The sequence below is a fragment of the Pholis gunnellus genome (assembly GCF_910591455.1).
Source record: "Pholis gunnellus genome assembly, chromosome: 9".
NCBI classification, from domain to species: domain Eukaryota; kingdom Metazoa; phylum Chordata; class Actinopteri; order Perciformes; family Pholidae; genus Pholis; species Pholis gunnellus.
Window position 1 is genome coordinate 23,300,709 of NC_136535.1, and position 20,011 is coordinate 23,320,719.

Here is a 20,011-nt window from a genome sequence, read left to right on the forward strand (position 1 = left end):
TAAAGGAATAGTTTTGGGGGATTTTATGTCCTTTCCTTCTGAGGGACGGGAGAGAAGATCGTTACCTCTGTCTGGCATCAATCATCTCATGTAACTCTCAGCAAGAATGCGAGAAAAATCACAATTTTTTCCCCCCATTCTGTAATCCCATTTCTGGATGGAGTCTTTTGTACTGATGTATTCATGTTCATCCGAGCAGTAGAAGTGCCGGGAAAAAATAATTAGACGTAGATGTATTTTTGGAGCCAGGGGTGCCCAAATTAGCTTCTCCCACTTTGCAATTCTATTGCTTTATACCAATTATCTTTTAAAGCCTTGCTCTGCGATTTAAACACATTCACAAATCAGTTTAACTTGTTATGCACCATTCACTGAGTCAAATTCCTTGTTTGTTTAACTAAATAAATAAACAGGATACTCTTTTCTGATCCAGTTGACTGAAATACACAAGCTTCACTTTTTTTAAAACATGTTTTACAAGTTTGTCCTAAATTCACTGAAAAACTGGATGGAAACAAGAAAGTAAAGTGAGAGTCAGCAGCTGAGATCACGAAGCAGAAATAAACAGAAAATGAAGCGTAAAGGATAAAAAGATCAAATAAATGATTTTAAAAAACTACAGTTTGTGAAAAGCTAAAAAGCCACCACTTAACAAACATGAACAGGAGTAATATTATATTACTTTATTCATCTTTTGTACAATGTAATTACAATACAAATATGTAGGTTTAAATACAAAAATTCTGTAAATAAAGATTAAAAATAAATCCCACTGGTTTGCTTTGTTACCATCACTAAACTATGGTTTTACAATCAAGTTTATGAGGTCATTTAGTTTGCTTTAACGCGGAACACAATTAACCTACATTTATAATTTGGAGGGCCAGCAAACAAGAGTTGAGGGCTAAAATATATCTTCAAAGAAATAAAAGCATTGATTTTAGGAGCGAACCAGCCTGGTCTCGTACAGAGGGGAGGGTAGAGAGAGACGTTTGGATTTGTTTTTTTGCGGGGAAGAAGTATTGATTTGTCCGAAAACAAAGGACAAAAACCCTGGGGGGGACCCGAGATGGTATAAATTAGGCCCGTGGCACAAACATTTTATGTTCTCTGAGAAGGCAGCCTATCCGCCACAGGAAGAGACCTAATTAAAGTGTGCGGAGTTAATGAGCAGGAAACCTAATAAGTGGCAGTCCATATCCATACAATTCAATTCCCGGGCAACATAACCGGAGCGTCTCTGGTCAGATTACAGTTTTTATATAACACACAGAAAACCACCTGTTCGCTCCACGTCACGTAGAAAAGCCCTTCTATAGAGAACATCTCTGCTTCGTAATGTTGCATTTTCTTTTACGACTCAAAGTTAAAACACAGAAAGCTCTGTTGGTATTACTGAAGTGTTGACTACATAGGGAGTTGCACATATGTATGAGGACTGTAATTATATAATAAGCAACATATTTCAAAAATAGGATGCAAAGTGTTGATTGTGAGGTTTTAGGAGCGGAGGAACATGATGCTGAAATGGACGCGGTTTGGCCTCGAGACAAAAAAAGATGTTAAAAAAAACAGCAGACAGTGCTCTGGTTGTCGGCGACGCGATGAATGTGTCTTTGTTCTCAATATGTTCACACACTCTGTCCTTCACTCTTTTTGCATTTTCCTTTCTTCAAACTTCCTCCATCTCTTTTTAAAGTATGGCTCCATTCTCTCCTTCAGTCGCTCACATACAGGTCATCCCTCATTTTGTTTCCCTCTAGCAGTCTATTCTTCTGCTCCTCTGATTCATCCCTCAATCAAATATCCTGAATAAATATGCATCCGAAATATATATCCATTATTTCTCTTTCATTTGCCACGCCTCGGTTTAAGTGTGCACATGTTCCTCTTCTCTTTTTTTTTTTTTTACCTCAAATCATCAAGCCCATCATCTGTAATGAGTGCAGTGCTACTACAGTAGCACAATAGAGGTGAATACACAATCATACTGTACGTGATGAGACTATACCCTGTGTTTTAACACATTAAAAGATTATGAAAGTCGGAAGTTAGTGCATCGTTTTTTCCAACTATAGTTCCACAGTGTTGCACAGTGTTTCCACTGAGTTGTTAAGAGTTCCTTGGGTTCGTCTGGAGAAGATGGACTTGTGCTGTATTGCCCAGAGTGTCTGTGTGCTGGATATCCTGAAGTGATGTTTCAGTGAAGCCACGGTGACTCATCTGGCATCACCAGCAGTGCAGCGTATATATGTGAGGGCCAACAGGTGGAAGAAACATGCCGCTATATACACTTACTGTCTCACATGTCGAACTACACACTGCTGGACCATCAGCCCGGGGTTGTTTTGGTTCCTGTTACATAACTCAAGTTTCCCACAATGCTTTCCCTCTACCTGTCTGCGACCTGTAGTTTCCCCTCATCTTTACGGTTCAACTAAAATAAATACAGGGGATGAAAAAAATGACACTGCTTTAAAAATTTGATTTTTAAGTATATATAACTTGTTAAAAAATAAAAATGAAGTACAATAAATAAAATAATTTGGCCATAAATCTCTACTATTAGTCAGTAAGTCCTTTTGGGTTGGTAGAATCGGGTCTGACAACGTTGGCTAGTCCTTTCGCGGGTGTCCAATCTGTTTGCTGTGCTTGGCTAAGATCAGAATCCGTCTGATCGTCAGTCAATCGCTTCTCTGCTTCTCCTGTGATGTAGCCGTATCCGCTAAATTCTCCACCAGAAAAAAAAGAAAACAAACATCTCAGGGGTTTGGAATGCATCTGAGTGGAGTCCCTTTTTAAAGAAAGAAACCACTGAGTTGTGACCCCCCCCCATAATGTCCTCCGGGGGGGGGGGGGGGGGGGGGGGTCACATACAGTACATCCAGGGTCTTGCAGCAAGTAAAGTAAAGCCAGGGTGGAGAAGTGAAAGCAGGGGAGAGAGGTGGGCAGCGGGTGGAGTCGAAGGAATTCATTCCATCAAGTCTGGTGAGCTAGAGACCTGATCCTCCAACGGCAACTTCCTCCAAAGCTCTCATGGGAGTGTAAAGGAAGCAATTAAGATCATTTTAACATCGACTCCTACGAGAGCTTGTAGCAAGTTGCTAGGCTGCCACAGGTCGGATGCTAGGCTAACTTTAAGGACCTGCTTATAGGCCCGCCTTTCTCAGGTATTAACTCCAGGGCTCGAGCTGCAGCTTTGGGAATCCAACTCTGGCTTAAAGCTCAATCTCAAAAGTCTTTTGAAGATTGTTGGAGAACGGGTTGGCTGCTGCAGCTGGTGCCTTACTCCCAGGCTGCTGAGGCGCCGGTTTGGCCTCCAGCGCCGCCCACTTGGCCTCAAAGCGGTCGTCGTCTTGGGAAACGCTAGCTGCCGGAGCTGTTAGCTGGCTGCCCTCCGGCGGCCAGCTGCTACTGCTGCCGCAGTTCACGCCACTGTTGCTGGTCCCATTCTGGAGGGCCATCGTGGCGCTGCTGTGCGGTGGGAGGCCATTAAGGGCTGACGACAATGGCGGAGTGGGAGAGAAAGGCGGTGTGGAAAACCCTCCAGGGTGCCCGACTGCACTGGGTACTCCTGGGTAAGAATGGTGCTGCCCGGCTGCTCCGAATGCCCCAACTTTGGGTCCTCCTACGGCCGAGCTCATGGCTCCACCTGCACCGGATGAGCTTGTGGCGGTGCAAAAGACGTTAGCCACCATTTGCGATGGTGTGATGCCGACCACAGGTACGCTGGCGTTGGGATATGTCATACTGCTGGCGAGGCCTGGCATGTAGGTCTGCATATGCACAAACGCCGGTTGGACAGGCTGGCTGGCGAACATTCCCACAGGAGCCGGCGTGGTATCAAAGGCCAAAGGGAAGGGTTGCATGGAGTTTGGAAGTGAGCCTGGGGGCCCGGGGAGGGAGGGCTGCATCATGGAGGCCCCAGACATGCACGGACCGGACATGGTGGGAATGGACATGGAAGGTAGAGACATAGGGGGGCCTGACACTGGGGGGCCTGGTATTAGAGGAACCGATGATATTGACATGGGTGGGAGGGGCATCGGCGCCTGACTTGAGAGAGCACAGGGGCCCGATAGAAGAGGTTTGGGCATGCTGCCAAGGGGCAAAGGGACAGTGGACACCGTGGCAGCTGACATGACTGCCTGACTGGCCATCTGCTGACTCGACACGGAGGGCGGTCCAGGGATGATGGGGATGGCGGGGCCCGGGGGAGGAGTCTGCTGAGCCTTGACAGCCTTGGAGACCTCCTCCAGCCATCTCTCAGCCTCGGATGGTGTGCGCCTGTGTCCACTCTGCATCTGCATCTGCATCTGCATTTGCATCTGCATCGCCACAGAAACGGGAGGAGGAGAGTGAAGCGGAGGCTCTGGCTGCACCCAGGAAGAAGTTCCTAGAGGGATGAAGTTCAAGAGTTAGACCACCGCTGCGGCGTTCAGTTCAAATTGTGCTCTATTTGACCCTTTCTTCTTTCTTACCCTGCATTGGTCCAGGTGGTGGAGGCAGGGCAGGGGGCACAATGCAGGCTGGGGGGCCATTTGCAGGCAAAGAAGGGTTGGAGAAGAGCTCATCCGAAGGGTTAGTGAAGGAGTTGTTGATCTGGCTACACAGGGCGTTGATACTACAGTCTTCCTCACATGGCAACCCCATGTCCATCTCTAGTACTAGCAAGAAAGGGACACACAGAGGGGAGGCGGGGTGGGTAAGGAGAGAAAGACAGTGGAGATGAAAGGAGAGGTGGAATGGTGGACGGAGAGGATTGTGTAAAAGGGACAAACAGACAAAAAGAGAGAGAGAAAAATGTTTATTAAATTGTTTAACAGAGCTAGTTAGTGTCAAAGAAACTGAAGGGGTGAAGGCTTGACCTAAAAAGCATCAAAAACACAAGATTCTCAAGACAAACATGGCATTGTGCGAATCTCCACCTTCTTACTAAAAATAAAAAGGTTCATACTAAGTCACAAGCATGTGCGCATGCCAAGCCAAAACTGTGCAAACAAGTATATATATAGCGTTTTATTCATGTACGTTTCAGCCTGTTATGTCACTGCCTGGTGTGTCTTGTGCAGTGGGATGACTCAGACAGAGGTGAATTTGGCTTAGCTTATCCATGTATTTTAAACCGACTGTAACTGATCCGACCAGCGAGGGATTAGGCCGCATAATGTTCCTGTCTGACTTTGGGTTTGGACTACAGCTTTTTAACCGTTCCTGCCGCAGATATAAATAGACATAATATCTAATTCCCCGTTCCTGTTCCTCTGGTCCCTCCCATAACAACGAAGGCCTCAGAGACAGAGGAATTTAGTTTCTTCCTCTCCTCCTCTCCTCCTCTCCTCCTCCGCTCCCTCATCCTTCCTGTTTTTGCTGCCCCCATCCACGCTCAAATCAAGAGTTTGACGGTGGCATTTCTGACATTGTGGTTTCGTTTTACAACACGCACGTGCAGAGGAATGAATGTAAAGGGGACTGGGATTAAAGTGAAGGAAAATGAATGCATGTTTCCCACAGAGTGGCCCATTGTGGGTCAAAACCCCAAACCTTTACAAGCCCACTCTTCTTATACATGCATATCTCTCTCATCTGTGTGCATTGTGTGGCTACAGGCCTTGAATTATATTGCAGGGTGCAGAGGGCGCTGGAGGCATGTGTAAGGTCTCCCATTAAAGATTTATCTGTGTTTTGTTCTGCAAAGACCGACCCTGTGATCCTCCCCTCTCCCCATTCTTGTCAACGTCCCGCAGAGTTCAGAAGCCATGTGTGTCTATATGTGTGTGTGTGTGTTTCTCTCAGTGCAGTTGCAGGTTAAGGGCTCGTAGGGGGCTTGCTGAAGGCTAACCAGGACAGCTGATTGACCGCACAAATCAATACACACATTGTGTGAGAGTCACAAGGGATCAGGGAGGCGGTGTGAACGTGTGTGTGTGTGTGCAGAGGTAGAGAGAAAAAGCACACAGGACTCAAACTGCATCAAATTCACCACTACTTTAACCAGCAGGGGAGAATAGAGGAGACGGAATGAAAGGAGTGGATGTGAGTGAGAGTGGGAGTTGAATGTTGTGGTTTAGTATTCTAGTCAACTCTCTCATCTCTCCTAATGACTATAATCAACTCCGCTGCTGAGCGTTCTGATCCTGTGGCACCACACTGAGTGGGTGTGTCCGTGTAAAGGGGGGTTACCTCTGAGGGGGAAGTCAGTTATTGTTAATTGTCCATTGTAAAAAAAAAAAGAAAAGAGCTTTCAGAGTCACACAGACCGGCGCTAAAAGCAATAATAACAGCACTTCACATAACTGCTTTTTGTCTCATTCAATAGAAGACACGACTTTTTTAAAGCAGATTAAAGTGAAGAATTACACATTGTTTGCAGGAAAACATGAATAACAAGAATTACCGCCTCGTGTTTGTATGCCTCCGTCAACGAGTCAAGCTGCTGTTTGTGCGAAATGTCCTCACTTCATCATGTTTTCATTTGTAAGAGATTAGTTTATGAATTCTTGATCTACGGTTAACAACGTGTTTCACAGTAACTTTGAGCTTTGATCACCAAATTCTAATCAGGTCATTTGTGTGTCGAAGTCGAAGTTTCTGCTAAATTCCCTCCAGGCCTTCCTGAGGTCTTGCGTTCACTAGAATGGGATGTACGGATGGACAACCCATACGCACGAAGCCTCCAGATACGGGTGTTGCCGGTGCAGAGGAATAAAAATGCATCTGACATGTGCTGAAGGTTTATTCTGCAATATGTTTGCTCAGACCTCTTCAGATGGAGGTCACTGATGCCACACTGAAGCCAAATGGAAAATGTAATAATGCTCCAATCAGCAAACAACCATGACGTCCGTGGAACACGGAGTCCCACATGTGTGCTTTCTGTTTGTGTGTACAGGCAGCAGTAATGTTCCGTGACTTCTTTCAAAAACAAATCTCTAAATCTCTGTGAACTGGGGAGGCATTTTGATACCAAGTATGAGTTACATGTGGATCAAACAAATTTAATCAAAACTAATACTGCCCCATAATGTAACGACCCATCAGTCTCAGAGACTGTATAACAATTATTGGGCTTAATAAGGGGTCTGAACCATAAAAAAAATGGTTTTACGGTAAATAACTAAACGTGCAAATATAATTTGATATGGTATTGTGTATTAATATATCAAAGGAACAATAATTTGCATGTAGCCACCAAATCACACACCCAATTAGAAATTGCTAAAATATAAGAAAATGTTGAATCCTGTCTATTGAACTTTCAAGACTTTCTCTGTTTTTGAGCAAAGGCACCAACTCTGCTGCTGTTGAGGGGCTTTCTTCACCCCAGATTCCACATAATGAATCTGACCTGAATATAAACTTCACAAGGGAAAGCTGATATAAAATGGAAATCAAATTCAATTAAATGAGTCTCCATTTTTTGAGAAATCCTTTCCTCAGCAAAAATGAAAACATTACATAACCTTCCCTTTATACTAACCTCAACGGGCCCCTAATCATGTTCATATGGTCCCAAACCCCAGCTTTCAATAAAACCAGGTCAACATAATTAACAAATCAATGTTTCTGCAGAGAGTGAACAGAAGTTACCAGGGTCAGAAAGGTCAGCAGGTCACCACCACCAGCATTGAGTCAGTGAGTCTGACGTCAAGAACGTCTCAACTCACCAGGGTTCTTGTCCTGGAAGTCGGTCTTGCGTTGCAGCGTGGATGGCAGGTCGTTGAGGCGGAGCGACAGCTGCCTCTTGAAGGGAGAGTTCTTCTGGCTGAGGGCCGGGAATCCCCGGAACGAGCCTTGACGCACCAGCTGCTCGATGGGCGCGTGCCGGCGAGGGATGGCGTGAGGCCCGCCGGGCTCGGGCCGCTCCATGGGGGACGCCGATCCCTCGGGCGGGGAGGCGGTTCCGGGTGGGAGGGCTGGGATGGCAGAAGGTTGTTCTGCAGGAGGAAGTGGGTGCATGGTCATTTCTGTTCAAACCCTATCACTCCTGTACATAATCTATAGATGATCTAACGTTAAGTGACTTCTTGCTATGAGTTTCCTCAGCATGTGCTTGACTTTTAAACATTTTAAAAAGGGGCAACTCACATGTCACATGTATGAGCAGCACTTGAAAGACACACCTGAGTATGTGCGCACGCTTTGAAATCTACCTTTCTTCTTGTCCTGCAGCTTGTCGTCTCTGTCGCTGCCGCAGCTCTGCTGGCAGGACGGGTTGGAGCGGAAGGAGCCCTCGCGCACGAACGAGGTGCGACTGGCGTCAAAGGACGCCGTCACGCCGCACTCCTTCTCCCGCCGCTGCTTCCTCTCCAGACAGGCGGCAAAGGCACAGCCGACTGCGTGGCTCAGCCTCTCCCCCTGGTGGAGCAAAAAACACACACGAGTTTAAAGGTCGCGTCTGCACTTGTCCTACACACTCCTCCAGTCTTCATTGTGAACATCGTTTTGTTGTTGTTGTCAACCTTCATATCGAGTTCATACATTCACATAAACCGTCACAGAGAAGATCGGATTAGGCTGCATTTATCCAACTCAAATCTCTTCTGTTGTCAAACGTCAAAATGAGTTCACGCTCCGCGGCTCTGAATAAATCTAATACCCGCCTGACATTTTTGATATTTATTCCTAATTCCCCCGTACTTTCTCCCTCCTATCGTCACTGCGTCTCTCTTCATAGACAGCCAGGACTGCTGTGGGAAAGACACAGTTCCGTTTAAGACGAGCAGATAGAGATATGGAGAGTGTGGTGGAAAATAGAGACAGACAGAGATGGACAGATAACTCCACAGGCTTCTGTCTAATCCCCTCTCCTAATCCCGCAGGTCTGCGCTGCGCTCTCTTCCGTCCACATGAATAATCTATCACGCAGTCTAAGCTGATGAAACCGCCATGGGATTGAGACCACACCGCACCGTGACAGCATTGTTTCTATTGCAGTTGTCTTTAACTTACAAAACTCCTCATCCCAAAGGTCGGTCAGACGGAAACACTAGAGGTTAGAACTCAGCTAAAGACAACTGTGCAGAATGTGTTGATGTGTCTGAATGAGACATGCACGGCAAATTGTACCGTATGTGAAAAAATGTGGAATGTGACTGAAGCTCATGATTGTTTTCATTATTGATTCATCTGTCTATTTCATAACCTGATAAATTGCCCGGTGTATAAAGTTTCCCAAAGGAAAGTTATCGTCGAAAAACAAAAACCTAAACACTTCATAATCTTATTAAACTTCACAAAATCATCACATTGCAGAAGCTTAAACACGCACAATACTGTGATTTTTTGCTTCATAAATAACCTGTGCAACAAACAAGTTGTGATGATACTTTGTTGTTGATCATCTTGTCATTTCAGCTCGTTAAGTTCAAGTGAAACCACAAATTCAACCTCATTCAAATTCATTCATCTGTAAAAACCTAAATAACTAAAAATATAGCCTCGAAGCGGAGCCTTACTCAATTGTATGTAATGTAATTCACTCTATTTTGAAAGCTTTATAGTGTTATTTCTATTATTCAGCAGTTCTGTTTTTAGTAGCCTTAAACAAACACCATTACCCATAATCCCTAGAGCCTAGACCATCGCGAGTAAACGTCACAAGCCAAGCGGCTGTGTTTAGCTCAGACATGTGTCTGCGTTATAGTATCTCATGTCATAAAGAAGTCATAAGAAAGTTCAGCACAACATGTAAAAAAAGTAATCGTATCATAAAAAAAGAGAGCTTTTGGTGAATATTTGTGGACCAAGTTACGAATACATAAGTACCTGCACTGCCAGTCTGGTACATTTTCATTGGGGGTGTAGTTTATTTTTATGCTTATCAATTATTCGTAGTTTAACTTTGTTGAATTCATAAAGCTTTCAGTTTGAGTAAGTGCTGTAGTCTGGAGGACAGCAATTTGTTCAATTTGGAACACATTTTATTTTCTCTGAAAGGACGATGAACTGAAATGCTGGACGAGGGCAGAGTGCAGCTCCTGTGACGAGCGGAGATAAAATGTAAGGTTAACCGTCCCCTCACCGAGTCTTTGAGAGCCATGAAGCAGTGGCACATCCACCGTCTGGTAGTGCCGTCTCGGCAGATGTAAGAGAAGGCCTTGTCATAGTTGCGATCGGGGGCGCAGAACGAAACCTTTTCTATGGTCTGGTCCACAATGAGGTCCTGAGAGAGAGAGAAACGGGGACAAAGAGAGAGAATCACATTTGACAGTTCACGCAAAACACTCAAAGTCAATCGCATCGCTCCAGAAGGTAGATCGCATCAAATCACACGTGACATGGTTGAGTCTTCAACCGATGACAGACGGGAAATATAGCGTTCCAGCTTGTAGACTGATCCAATACTCGACACACTGCTTTCAACCTCTGCTGACCCCATGAAACCCCTCTCACTCCGACCTATTTACACATCCACCAGTTACAAAAAAGAAAGTGGCTCCAGACTAATGCCACTGAACCCTCTTTTCATCTCTGCGATGTTTCCACCACTTGCCCTTCCTTCTATAAAAGGGTCATTCAGCCTGTCTCAGCGCCTATAGTCACTGCAGAAGGAAACTAAAAGGGGCCCTTCTCTTTCTCTGTGTACATTAAGGGGCCCCCGGCTCACCTCTTTGACTCACCGAAAAACAGAAAAGGAAGGAAAACAAGGGGGTGAGAGGGAGGAGAAAGGGAGGAGAGGGTTCACACACTCATCCACGCACTTCCTCCCTCTCCTGCAGCGTCGCCCCGGAAAAACAAAGAGAGGGGAGGACGAGGAGAGAGGAAGAGGGAGGACGAGGACGGGAAAGAAAGGGAGGAAGAGGTAGAAGAATAACAGTCCATTCATTGTGGGCCAATTAGTGACTGAAGGGGGATGCTGGTACCGAGGTGAAAAGGCTGAGCAGAGAGCAGCGGGTTTTGGTACAGTGAGTTGCTCTGTGTCACTAGAAACACATATTACTGTTTCTATTTGTGTGTTTTCTGTTCTTATGACTCACGTTTGGTCATGTGGGGTGGCAAAAGTGCAAGAAGAAAGTGTGTGTGGTGTTTGTTGGTAAAGATGACTCAGCTCGTGTCCCTAAATCACCGGAAGGAAGAATACCGCACAGCAGCCTGTGACTCAGAGCGTCTCTGAGCCGTCTCCACCGTTTCTTTCTATTGATGCATTATGAAGGTCGTTCGGCGCTTTTGTCTCTATTGTGCACGCAGACGCATTTATGAACGGTGCCTTCACTGATGGTGGGAAAGTCTGAATAGACGCGTGGGAGTTGTCAGGTGCGCTCGCTGATTCATAAACCGAGGCTGAGCTGAAGATAAAGCTCTGATGATGAAGAGGCGAGAAAGAAAGGAAGAAAGAAGGACTGTAAGAGTTATCAGTGCTGGGTTTGTAATCAAATCTTAATGTGTTAAACTTGTTCACACTCACCAACTGTTTGGTGCCGGGCGAGTCGTGTACGGTGGGTTTAGTAGAGCTTATTTTGCTCAAAACAGTAAAGTTGCTGTTTGTAAAACCAAAGCAATGAGATAAAAAGGTGCTAAAATGCTCCGTAAAGCTGAGATGAAATGCAGTTCTCATAGTGTGTTCATCACTGTGAGGGACATTTTTCAATAACTTTTGGACTTTACAATGCTGGATAATTTGAAATGTTTGGCTTACAAATAGTATAATACTAATAATAACTTACAATGTGGGTAAAGTCTGAGCACATTCATCCAAAAACAGGTTCAATTCATGTCAATCTCCTTTCATTTCTATTACAAGTTTTCTGTTATGTTTAAATTAAAAGGCATTAACTGAAGCTAACTGTTGATGAATTTACAATAAATCTACAGACCGGAGAGATAAAGTATTAAAATAAACACCTAAATGTGTATTTTGGATGTTTTCTTTCTAGTAGTCTGAAAGAATACATGACATGAAGGCAAAATAGCCCAAAATGTCAAAATTGAGCATTAAAAAAAAAAGATGTTTTTGCCAAAAGGGAGTCTCGCCGTAGGTATTTGATGAAAATATGCAAAATATAATACTGCAGCTTTATCTTTGAATATGTTTGGATGAGATGAGACACATCACTGAAGGGAAGAAAAGAGGGAGATTAAAGTGGGGGAGAGATGAGGTCATGTGTGTGGCCTCTAAAGATAACCCGTCGCTCTCTCCTCTTTTCTCTGCTGCTCTTTATTCTGCTCGGCTTTCAATAGAGCCTCAGAGATCTGCGCTCACTCTGTTGGAGGCCTCACTGGCCGCCAGACACTCCTCAAGTGCATGTTTGTGTGTGTGTGTGTCTATGTTTACTTGATCTTCCCTCCCCCACTAAGCACCTGCAGCAAGAAGCCATGAGTCACATATGTCAGGTCTGAAACTACACACACACACACACACACACACACACACACACACGGGGGCCCAAACTAGCCTGGCAGCATCAAGATAGTAGATGCATGGTGGTGTCATCAAACTGGGACAGAATGAGACTTTTGTTGCATGTCTTAACTGAATTTGAGAGTATAAAAGAAAGAAGATGCTGCAAAGAGGGAGGGAAGCTGTTTCTTGTTTGTCGTCAGAGACTTGAGGACGAAGCCGTAGAGAGAACACCTTCACGGTGTGTGATGTGCATGACTGCAGGACACACACACTTCCCCTCCTCGTCCTTGTTGCAGAGTGATTGATGCGGTAGATAGAAAGGGAAGACAGAGGGGAGGATGGAACAAAACAAAGAAAATGTGTTCGCTTACCTTAGTTTTGTCATCCACCACCCTGAGTCCATCTGCTGAAACCCACAACACAGCCTTGACTGTCTTTTTCCCGCTCTGGAAAGACAAAAAAAAGGAGCAGCGGTCTAAGTGAATCATTTATAACCCAAGAGGCAAGCGAACCAAGTCGCACAGTAAATGCATATCACCAGAGAGATGTTGCTGTCTTCTGGCAGAGGTGTGACCAACAAACAACTAGCATGTAAAAAGCCACTTTCACTGCCACTCGTGGTTATTTTAAAGTGATCGTTACATCGTTACAGCAGATGAGGTGGCGGCGAGTTGAGATCGGAGAGGCGGGCAGAGTCACAAACTGTGCCAGCTGGCACCGAGGATCATTTCTCCAGAGGAGGGCACCAGGCAGAGCTAATAACACACTCAGCAATGGCCGGGCTAAAAATATACACAGGCTAAAAAAGCTACAATGTGAGTGTGTGTGTGTGTGTGTGTGTGCGCACATGAGTCTGCATATGAGCGTGTGTGTGAGTAAGGGAAACAGAAAGCCAGAGCGCTGCAGGAAATGGCTTTGAAACCCACTGCGAAGCGACACGGAGCCTCAATTTTCTTTTTTGCATAATCCCATTGAGAGGAAGACAGCGGGAGTGAGAATAGAGGGGAAGAAACTGAGAGTGATGGAGGGAAAAGAGGGGAGGAGGAGGAGAGGAAAGCTAAATTGGGAGGTGGAGCGGAGGGAATCAAAAGAAAGAGATTGATAGAAAGTTTTCAACTGCGGAGAGAGAGTGTCGCTGAAGGAGGACGCGAACATAGATGGAGGATAGATTCGACCCAGCGAGAAAAACAAATGATAGGGAACGGAGGTGGGAGGAGAGGGAGACGAGAGTGAATGCATGAAACATTTCTCCTGAATGCAATTCAACTGTGATTCAGTTAACTCTCTGAGATTTTCTGACAAAGTGGTGCCTTTTCGTTCGATAAAGTTTCTACTTGGGGGGGGATTCAGGTTTGGGATCAGTTTTGTTGCGCAGCCTGGTTCTTACATGCAAGTCGAGGTTAACTCCAGCTTCATCAAATGAAGCCGAGCTTACAGATGTGAAGACACAGACTCACAGTTTTCTTCACTGCCGAGTGTGTGTGTGGCTGTCTGACACTGGCCGGTCTGTGTCACTCTGTTCACACGCTCTTTGATCCAATCCAGCTTCCCAGGGGGGGAACTCTGTGTGTGTGTGTGTGTGTGTGTGTGTGTGTGTGTGTGTGTGTGTGTGTGTGTGTGTGTGTGTGTGTGTGTGTCAGTGTGCATTTCTATGTGTTTATGCTAGCCCAAATCTAATTTTTTGCTCTCTTGGGCGTCGTGGGATCAGACAGACTGATGAGCAGACAGACAGATATGGAATAAGACCTCCTGGAATAAGGAGGACGATGAGGGAGATGAAGGCGGTAAAGAAGAGAAAATAAGAAGAGGAGGCAACTGCAGACAGTATCGAATGTGTGTTTGCTCCTTTGGTCGATACTTTACTGCATGAGCTTTTTCGCAACTGGGTCTGTAATGAGCTCTGAAGTACTTCAGCAGGGGACTTGTGTGTGTGTGTGAGTGTGTGTGTGTGTACTCACAACTTTTAGCTTCTTCACCGCCTCCTCGCATACGTGCATCCCTCTCGACTCCTCCACCTCGACCAACCCCAGGTACTGCAGAGAGATCAGAGCAGAAACATCAACAGATGCAGCTGAGCTGAAAACTATATGTGAAAACAAAAGACAAGAGACGAAGTGACATGAAAAGCCACCAAAGCCTCATTAGTTTCAGTATTTCTAAGAGTGCTATGAAATTGACAAGGAAAGTAGCTAATAAGCAGCCACACTGGAGTTACAGCCACACGTTGCTGCTGATAATAAGGAAGGGGTTGTAATAATTTATAGCCTCACAACCCCTTTTGTTGTCTCTCCAGTGTTGTGGGCTCTGTGGTTTTACGGGAGATCCCACAGAGACTCAATTAAAGCTCCAGTCAGAAGCCAAGTGGTGAGGCACGTTTTAAGGAGAGCTCTGAGTTTATTTGGGGGGGGGGGATTGGTCCCTGAACTGATATACCTGTTGTAAACAATAAGTGAAGTGTGGGGCAGAGTTGTGAATGAGAGAAACATTGCCGGTTTTGAGCTCACAGAACACAAATAGACAGTTTTTCCAGAGCGATGTCGTCGCTCGATGCAGACGCGTGCGGGAGAGTTTAAAACAAACCAGATTGAATGACTGAGAGCTTGCAAGGAGGTCGACAACATGAGAAGTTGTTGTTTCATAAACTGCACGAATCACAAAAGTAATTGGTGGAAAATGTTCAGCAATTAGCATCCAGCAATCTGGGCACGAAGCCCTGGATTTTTACAAGGTGGTGAATGGTTTAGCGCAGAAACTGTAAATATATGATGCAAAACTTCACCAGGATTTTATCATCAATGCTTTGATGAACAGTTTGGTGGCAGCAACTTGGTGGCAGCTGAAAGAGGTGAAGATTGATGGTTTTATATGGAAAATTCAACTTATTTTTACACTTAGAATCTCTCATAACCTAAAATCTTCCACATGTATCCCAAGAGAGTGGAACTTGTTAAGTAAGTTAAGTTTATCGTAATCTTTTGGAGAACCAAACCCATGGTGTCCTGGTAAAAGGACTGCATTTATAAAGCGCTTTTGTATTCTTAGTGACGCTCAAAGGGATTTACAACCTTCGTATGAACATAAGAAGTGGACGTATAGCCGTCGTGACGTCACCCATTGGTTTGTGGACTGCAGATTTGAAACCTCGTGTTCGGCATTTTGGACATCGCCATCTTTTATCTTGTATTGTATCTTACGTATACGGCTCTGGTAGAGAGCTGTCAATCACAGTAAGCCCCGCCCTAAAGCATCCCCTGCTTTATGGTCTGTTTGACTCTAAATGGACCATAATTTACTAAAAGAACATCATGCTGTATTGAAGAAGACTTGTAAATAGAGATTGAGACCATAAACTCATGTTTACAATGTTTCCTCATAGACGTCTATGTTAGAGGAGTTGACCTCCTGCTAGCTATTAGAGACAATGCAAGCTTGAAAGACGTCCGCATTGGCTTCACCTTTCAGAACCCCCATGTAATATTTGTTTGCTTCCCTTTCCAGCAGGACATTTTTTTAGAACTTTCCAAACTTCTCTAAAAGTCAACTTTTCACTCTGAGCAACAACAACAACAACAACAACAACAAAACACAGTTTTCTTTCCACTGGTGCAGTTGAGCAGCTCTCACAGAGGCATTAATAGTGCATGAGTCGTGAATACATTTAGAGTGAAAACGGAGATGAAGGCAGAGATGCGAGAAAGGAAGGATGAACAAGGGGGGACGAGGAGGAAAGAAAAGCTACAATAAAGAGACTGAGAGGTTTTTTTAGTGCTACCGTGTCTCGCTGTAAAGCTCTAAGCTCCACTTGGCAGCCCATCTCATCGCGAAGTCTGCGGAGCATTACCATCAGCACCGTTCTCCATTAGCTTGCCACTCACGCTGCTCTTTCCGACACTATTCTCTTCCTTCGTCTTTCTCTCTCTGCTGCCTCGTATTCTTCTTCTGCTTCTACATTCAGTCTGCAGCCCTTTTCTGTCTTTTTGCCCATCTTATCCCCTTCTATGTCTCTCTCTCTCTCTCTCTCTCTCTCTCTCTCTCTCTCTCGCTCGCTCTCATTTCATATCTCACAATGTCTCGCCGTCCCCCTCTGCGCGCCCTCATCCCTCACCCTGTCATTTCCTGTGGAGTCCTTAATCTACAACTCCACCTCGATGTCATTCCTCCCTCTTTGTCCTCCGTCTCTGACCGTCATTGTCTCTCCGGCCGTTCACATACTGACGCTGGTTATCAGTAAATTGGGCCATCAATAATGCCGCTTATTTGTACTTATTGCACATGAGGCATTTATCTCAGAGTTAAGAGTCAGTGCTTTGCTCAAAGACATTTTAATTACAACCTGTTTTGTATAAGAATAAAGCTTTTTCAGTCCTACTAATATAAACATATCTTAAAAAAAATTAAAGCTTAAATTCACATTTTTCCAATATTAAGGCAACCAATCCACCGAATATGTACCATTAAATACACCAAACTCTGCCATGATTGTGTGATACAGTCTGTAATATGTACATTTTGGGTACATTCACAATGAGATGGACATTGAAATGCTTACAATTTTGTCTCAAACCCATTAAAATCTCCAAAAATCAATTCAGTTGTCTTGCGTTTTTAAAGGAACAGTTCAGCATTTTGAAACATACGCTTATTCGTTCTCTGGCAGAGAGTTAGACGAGAATATGGATACCAGTCTCATATCACACTGAATATGAAGCCAGCAGAAGCCAATTAGCTTAGCTTAGCATAGCTGTTTCCAGTCTTTATGCTAAGCTAAGCTAATTGCCCCACGGCTCCAACAAGCATATTTTTCCAAAATATCAAACTGCTCCTTTAAGAAAAAATAAAATTAACCAAACCCAAATCTCAGACGATACATTTTAAACTTAGACAAAAAAATAAAAGTTTGGAATGTTAAACGGTGCATAATTACAACAGTGTAACGCTGTTGTATAACAGAACTACATTTGTGAGGCTTTGTCCAGAAGCAGATTCTGGATGTGCTCTTCTTCTGTGGTGTTCAAGGATAAAGTGCTGAATAAAAGAGGACCGAGTGCGCCTTTTATTTTAGAGCATCCTTAATTAAACAGGAAGCACTGACGTGGGTTGTGATAACTATACGGTATAGTGTTTATTATGTCAGACGTATGCTGTGAGTTTATGGTAAGAATATTCCCTCTGGGGAGGAAACACATTGACATATGATTATCACAGTGGACCAGAACTGTACCGGCTTTGGATACTCACCCGAACGGGGAAGTTACATTTGCCCTTCCGCACAGCCTCCTCGTCCGCCTGCCACTGATGCGGTCTGCTGGCCTCTGGCACGTAGGTGGGCTTCTTCCTCCTCAGGCTCTGACGAAGCTTGTTCATCTCCGGGGTCACGTGCTCCCTGGTACTGTGGACGACAGGAAGGGTTCGCTGGTTAAGTGGTGCAGCACAACATATAGAGCAGCCACTGCTAAAAGATGCGGGAGATTTTATTCAAGTTTGTTCCATAGTCTTTTATCAACATATCCTCATACATACGTATGATATTTTACACAAAATTACTTCTCATTCGTCCTACGAAAACCAACAATGAGGGTCAATTCGGCTCATTAAATGCAGAGTCTTTTCAAAATAAACTTCCGTCTTCACAGGAATCTACTTAGTTGGGTTTAGGCAACAAATCTACTGAGTTAGGTTTAAGAAAAGATTGTTGTTTGGGTTAAAATAACTACGAAAGTGTAAATAAATCAACTGTGGCCTCTTGTTTCACACGGGGAACGTTTGTTGAACCCGTCCACCCTGTGTGTGCTTTTTGGTTCTTTATACTTCCTCATCCTTGATTACGTGGATAACTAAATCATTTCATGGGATTCGGCACATTATTTTTCTTAGTGAACATTTATGTCTGCAGTACACCTTTGAGCCACATGAGGGAGCCTGAATGTTCGTATTGTGCTGATAATCATAGCAAACTTTAACATTGAATCTAATATGAAAAAGCTGTATACATTCTGTTTTAAAATAATACAATGCCTAAATGCATTTATTTAGTCTAAATTCTAAAGTATTTAATGAGCACATGTTTTCAATAACACCTACTTAAAACAAAGTTGTGATTCATCAAATGTGTATGCCTCAGAAATAGCTGGTTTACCTACTCAAGATAGTATAAAGTGATGTGGAAATGGCAGCAAAAATGGCCATTTATGCACAAATTCACTCTTCTCGCGGTTTACAGATAAGTACTTTGTGAATCGGGCTGTGATGGTTTGTCATTTTTAAAAAGTGGGTCCTTAGAAAAAAGCTTTTTGGGAACCAGTAGTCTAAGGGTTGCATTTTATCCCTATAATTTGCTCAAGAGGTTTAAAAACACAAAAAAAGTGACACACGACTAACTGACTCCCTTTAACAAACACACACACACAAACAGCAACCATTCCCACTCAATCTAACAGTAAGGTTCGTTAAAAAGCTAATTAAATGCAAAAAACTATAATTTAAAGAAAAGCCGCTTGAGAGCCTTTGAGCCGAGACTGTGGTCCTGCTTCTCATCCAGGATTATGAGTGAAGTGGGATGCATTTCATTGATTAACTGAAGCTCGTTATGCAGTTATCATCCCTAACAAGGCCGTCGGTGCATTGGCGTCACAAACACCACGATGCTCCATTGATTCCTCATTCAGAGACGGGCTGTACAAATCACACAGGTAGAGTGTTAACGCTAATGAACACAAAGCATAGGGGGTGCTTTCATCTCTCCAAGAAACAACGAGAACGCTGAGCGAATGCTGATCGCCACACTCACACTCACACACACACACACACTCACACACACACACGATCCTCTCTGTGCTGCTTAATTAGACCATTCAGCCCACTGGCCTGTTTAGCGATGCTAATTTCCCATGCACAATGAAACATGACGCCATCAAAACATGACCTGCTTAAAAATGATAATTACTGTTTTCATTCCTCCACAGTCACATCAACCCTCAACAGAAGCTCGGGAGTACAATACAGAACATCTCTCATGGCGTGCGCCCTCTGTTTTTCTATCAATACTGAATTAACGGCATCAACAGCTCCTCCGCTTTAAATTTAAATTCCATTTTCCTCCTGTTTTTCTGAAGTCCACATCATCCAGACAAGTCTCTTTTATGTGTCTCCGCACGTTCTTCACTTTTAAAATTATTATAAATATAGAAGAATCAAGAGCAAAGAGCCAAGAAAATAACAACAGAGGAGAAATGTCTAGTCAAAGTATTCTTGTATTATTTTCTTACCGTCTGGTTGCCCCATGAATCGGCATCCTGGCTAAAACAGGTCTTGAAATCACACAAATATCACACTGAACATATGTGATGTCCATACTAAGAGGTGATCTGTATACTGAAGGGAAGACACCTCTCTGCTCTGCCACACAGAGTTTACAAGCACACGTATATATATATATACACACACACACAGACACATCACTTCTCATAATCACGGTTATGTTACTGGTAATGGGTGCCAAAGGCAGTTCCCATGGGTCTCACACACACACACACACACACACACACATTCAAAGTATTCCAATGAAACAGCTCGAGTGGCTTTACTCATTTCTGGCATGTGAGGCACGCGTCCTTTGCCAAACACACACACACACACACGCGCTGCAGCTCCACACATGTCGAGGCTTGT

At 44.2% G+C, this 20,011-nt stretch overlaps 1 protein-coding gene across 1 annotated transcript; it reads right to left on the minus strand.

Annotated features, from left to right (window-relative positions):
• Nucleotides 1–2,998: 2,998 nt before the first annotated feature.
• On the minus strand, nucleotides 2,999–17,722 carry numbl (NUMB like endocytic adaptor protein). The gene is made up of 8 exons (XM_079166803.1): nucleotides 17,582–17,722; nucleotides 14,302–14,376; nucleotides 12,715–12,789; nucleotides 10,025–10,165; nucleotides 8,154–8,358; nucleotides 7,668–7,937; nucleotides 4,482–4,667; nucleotides 2,999–4,396 (listed from the first exon to the last, which is right to left on the minus strand). The coding sequence occupies exons 1-8, from the start codon at nucleotides 17,705–17,707 to the stop codon at nucleotides 3,219–3,221; spliced, it is 2,256 nt and encodes a 751-aa protein (XP_079022929.1). The 5' UTR covers nucleotides 17,708–17,722; the 3' UTR covers nucleotides 2,999–3,218.
• Nucleotides 17,723–20,011: the final 2,289 nt, after the last annotated feature.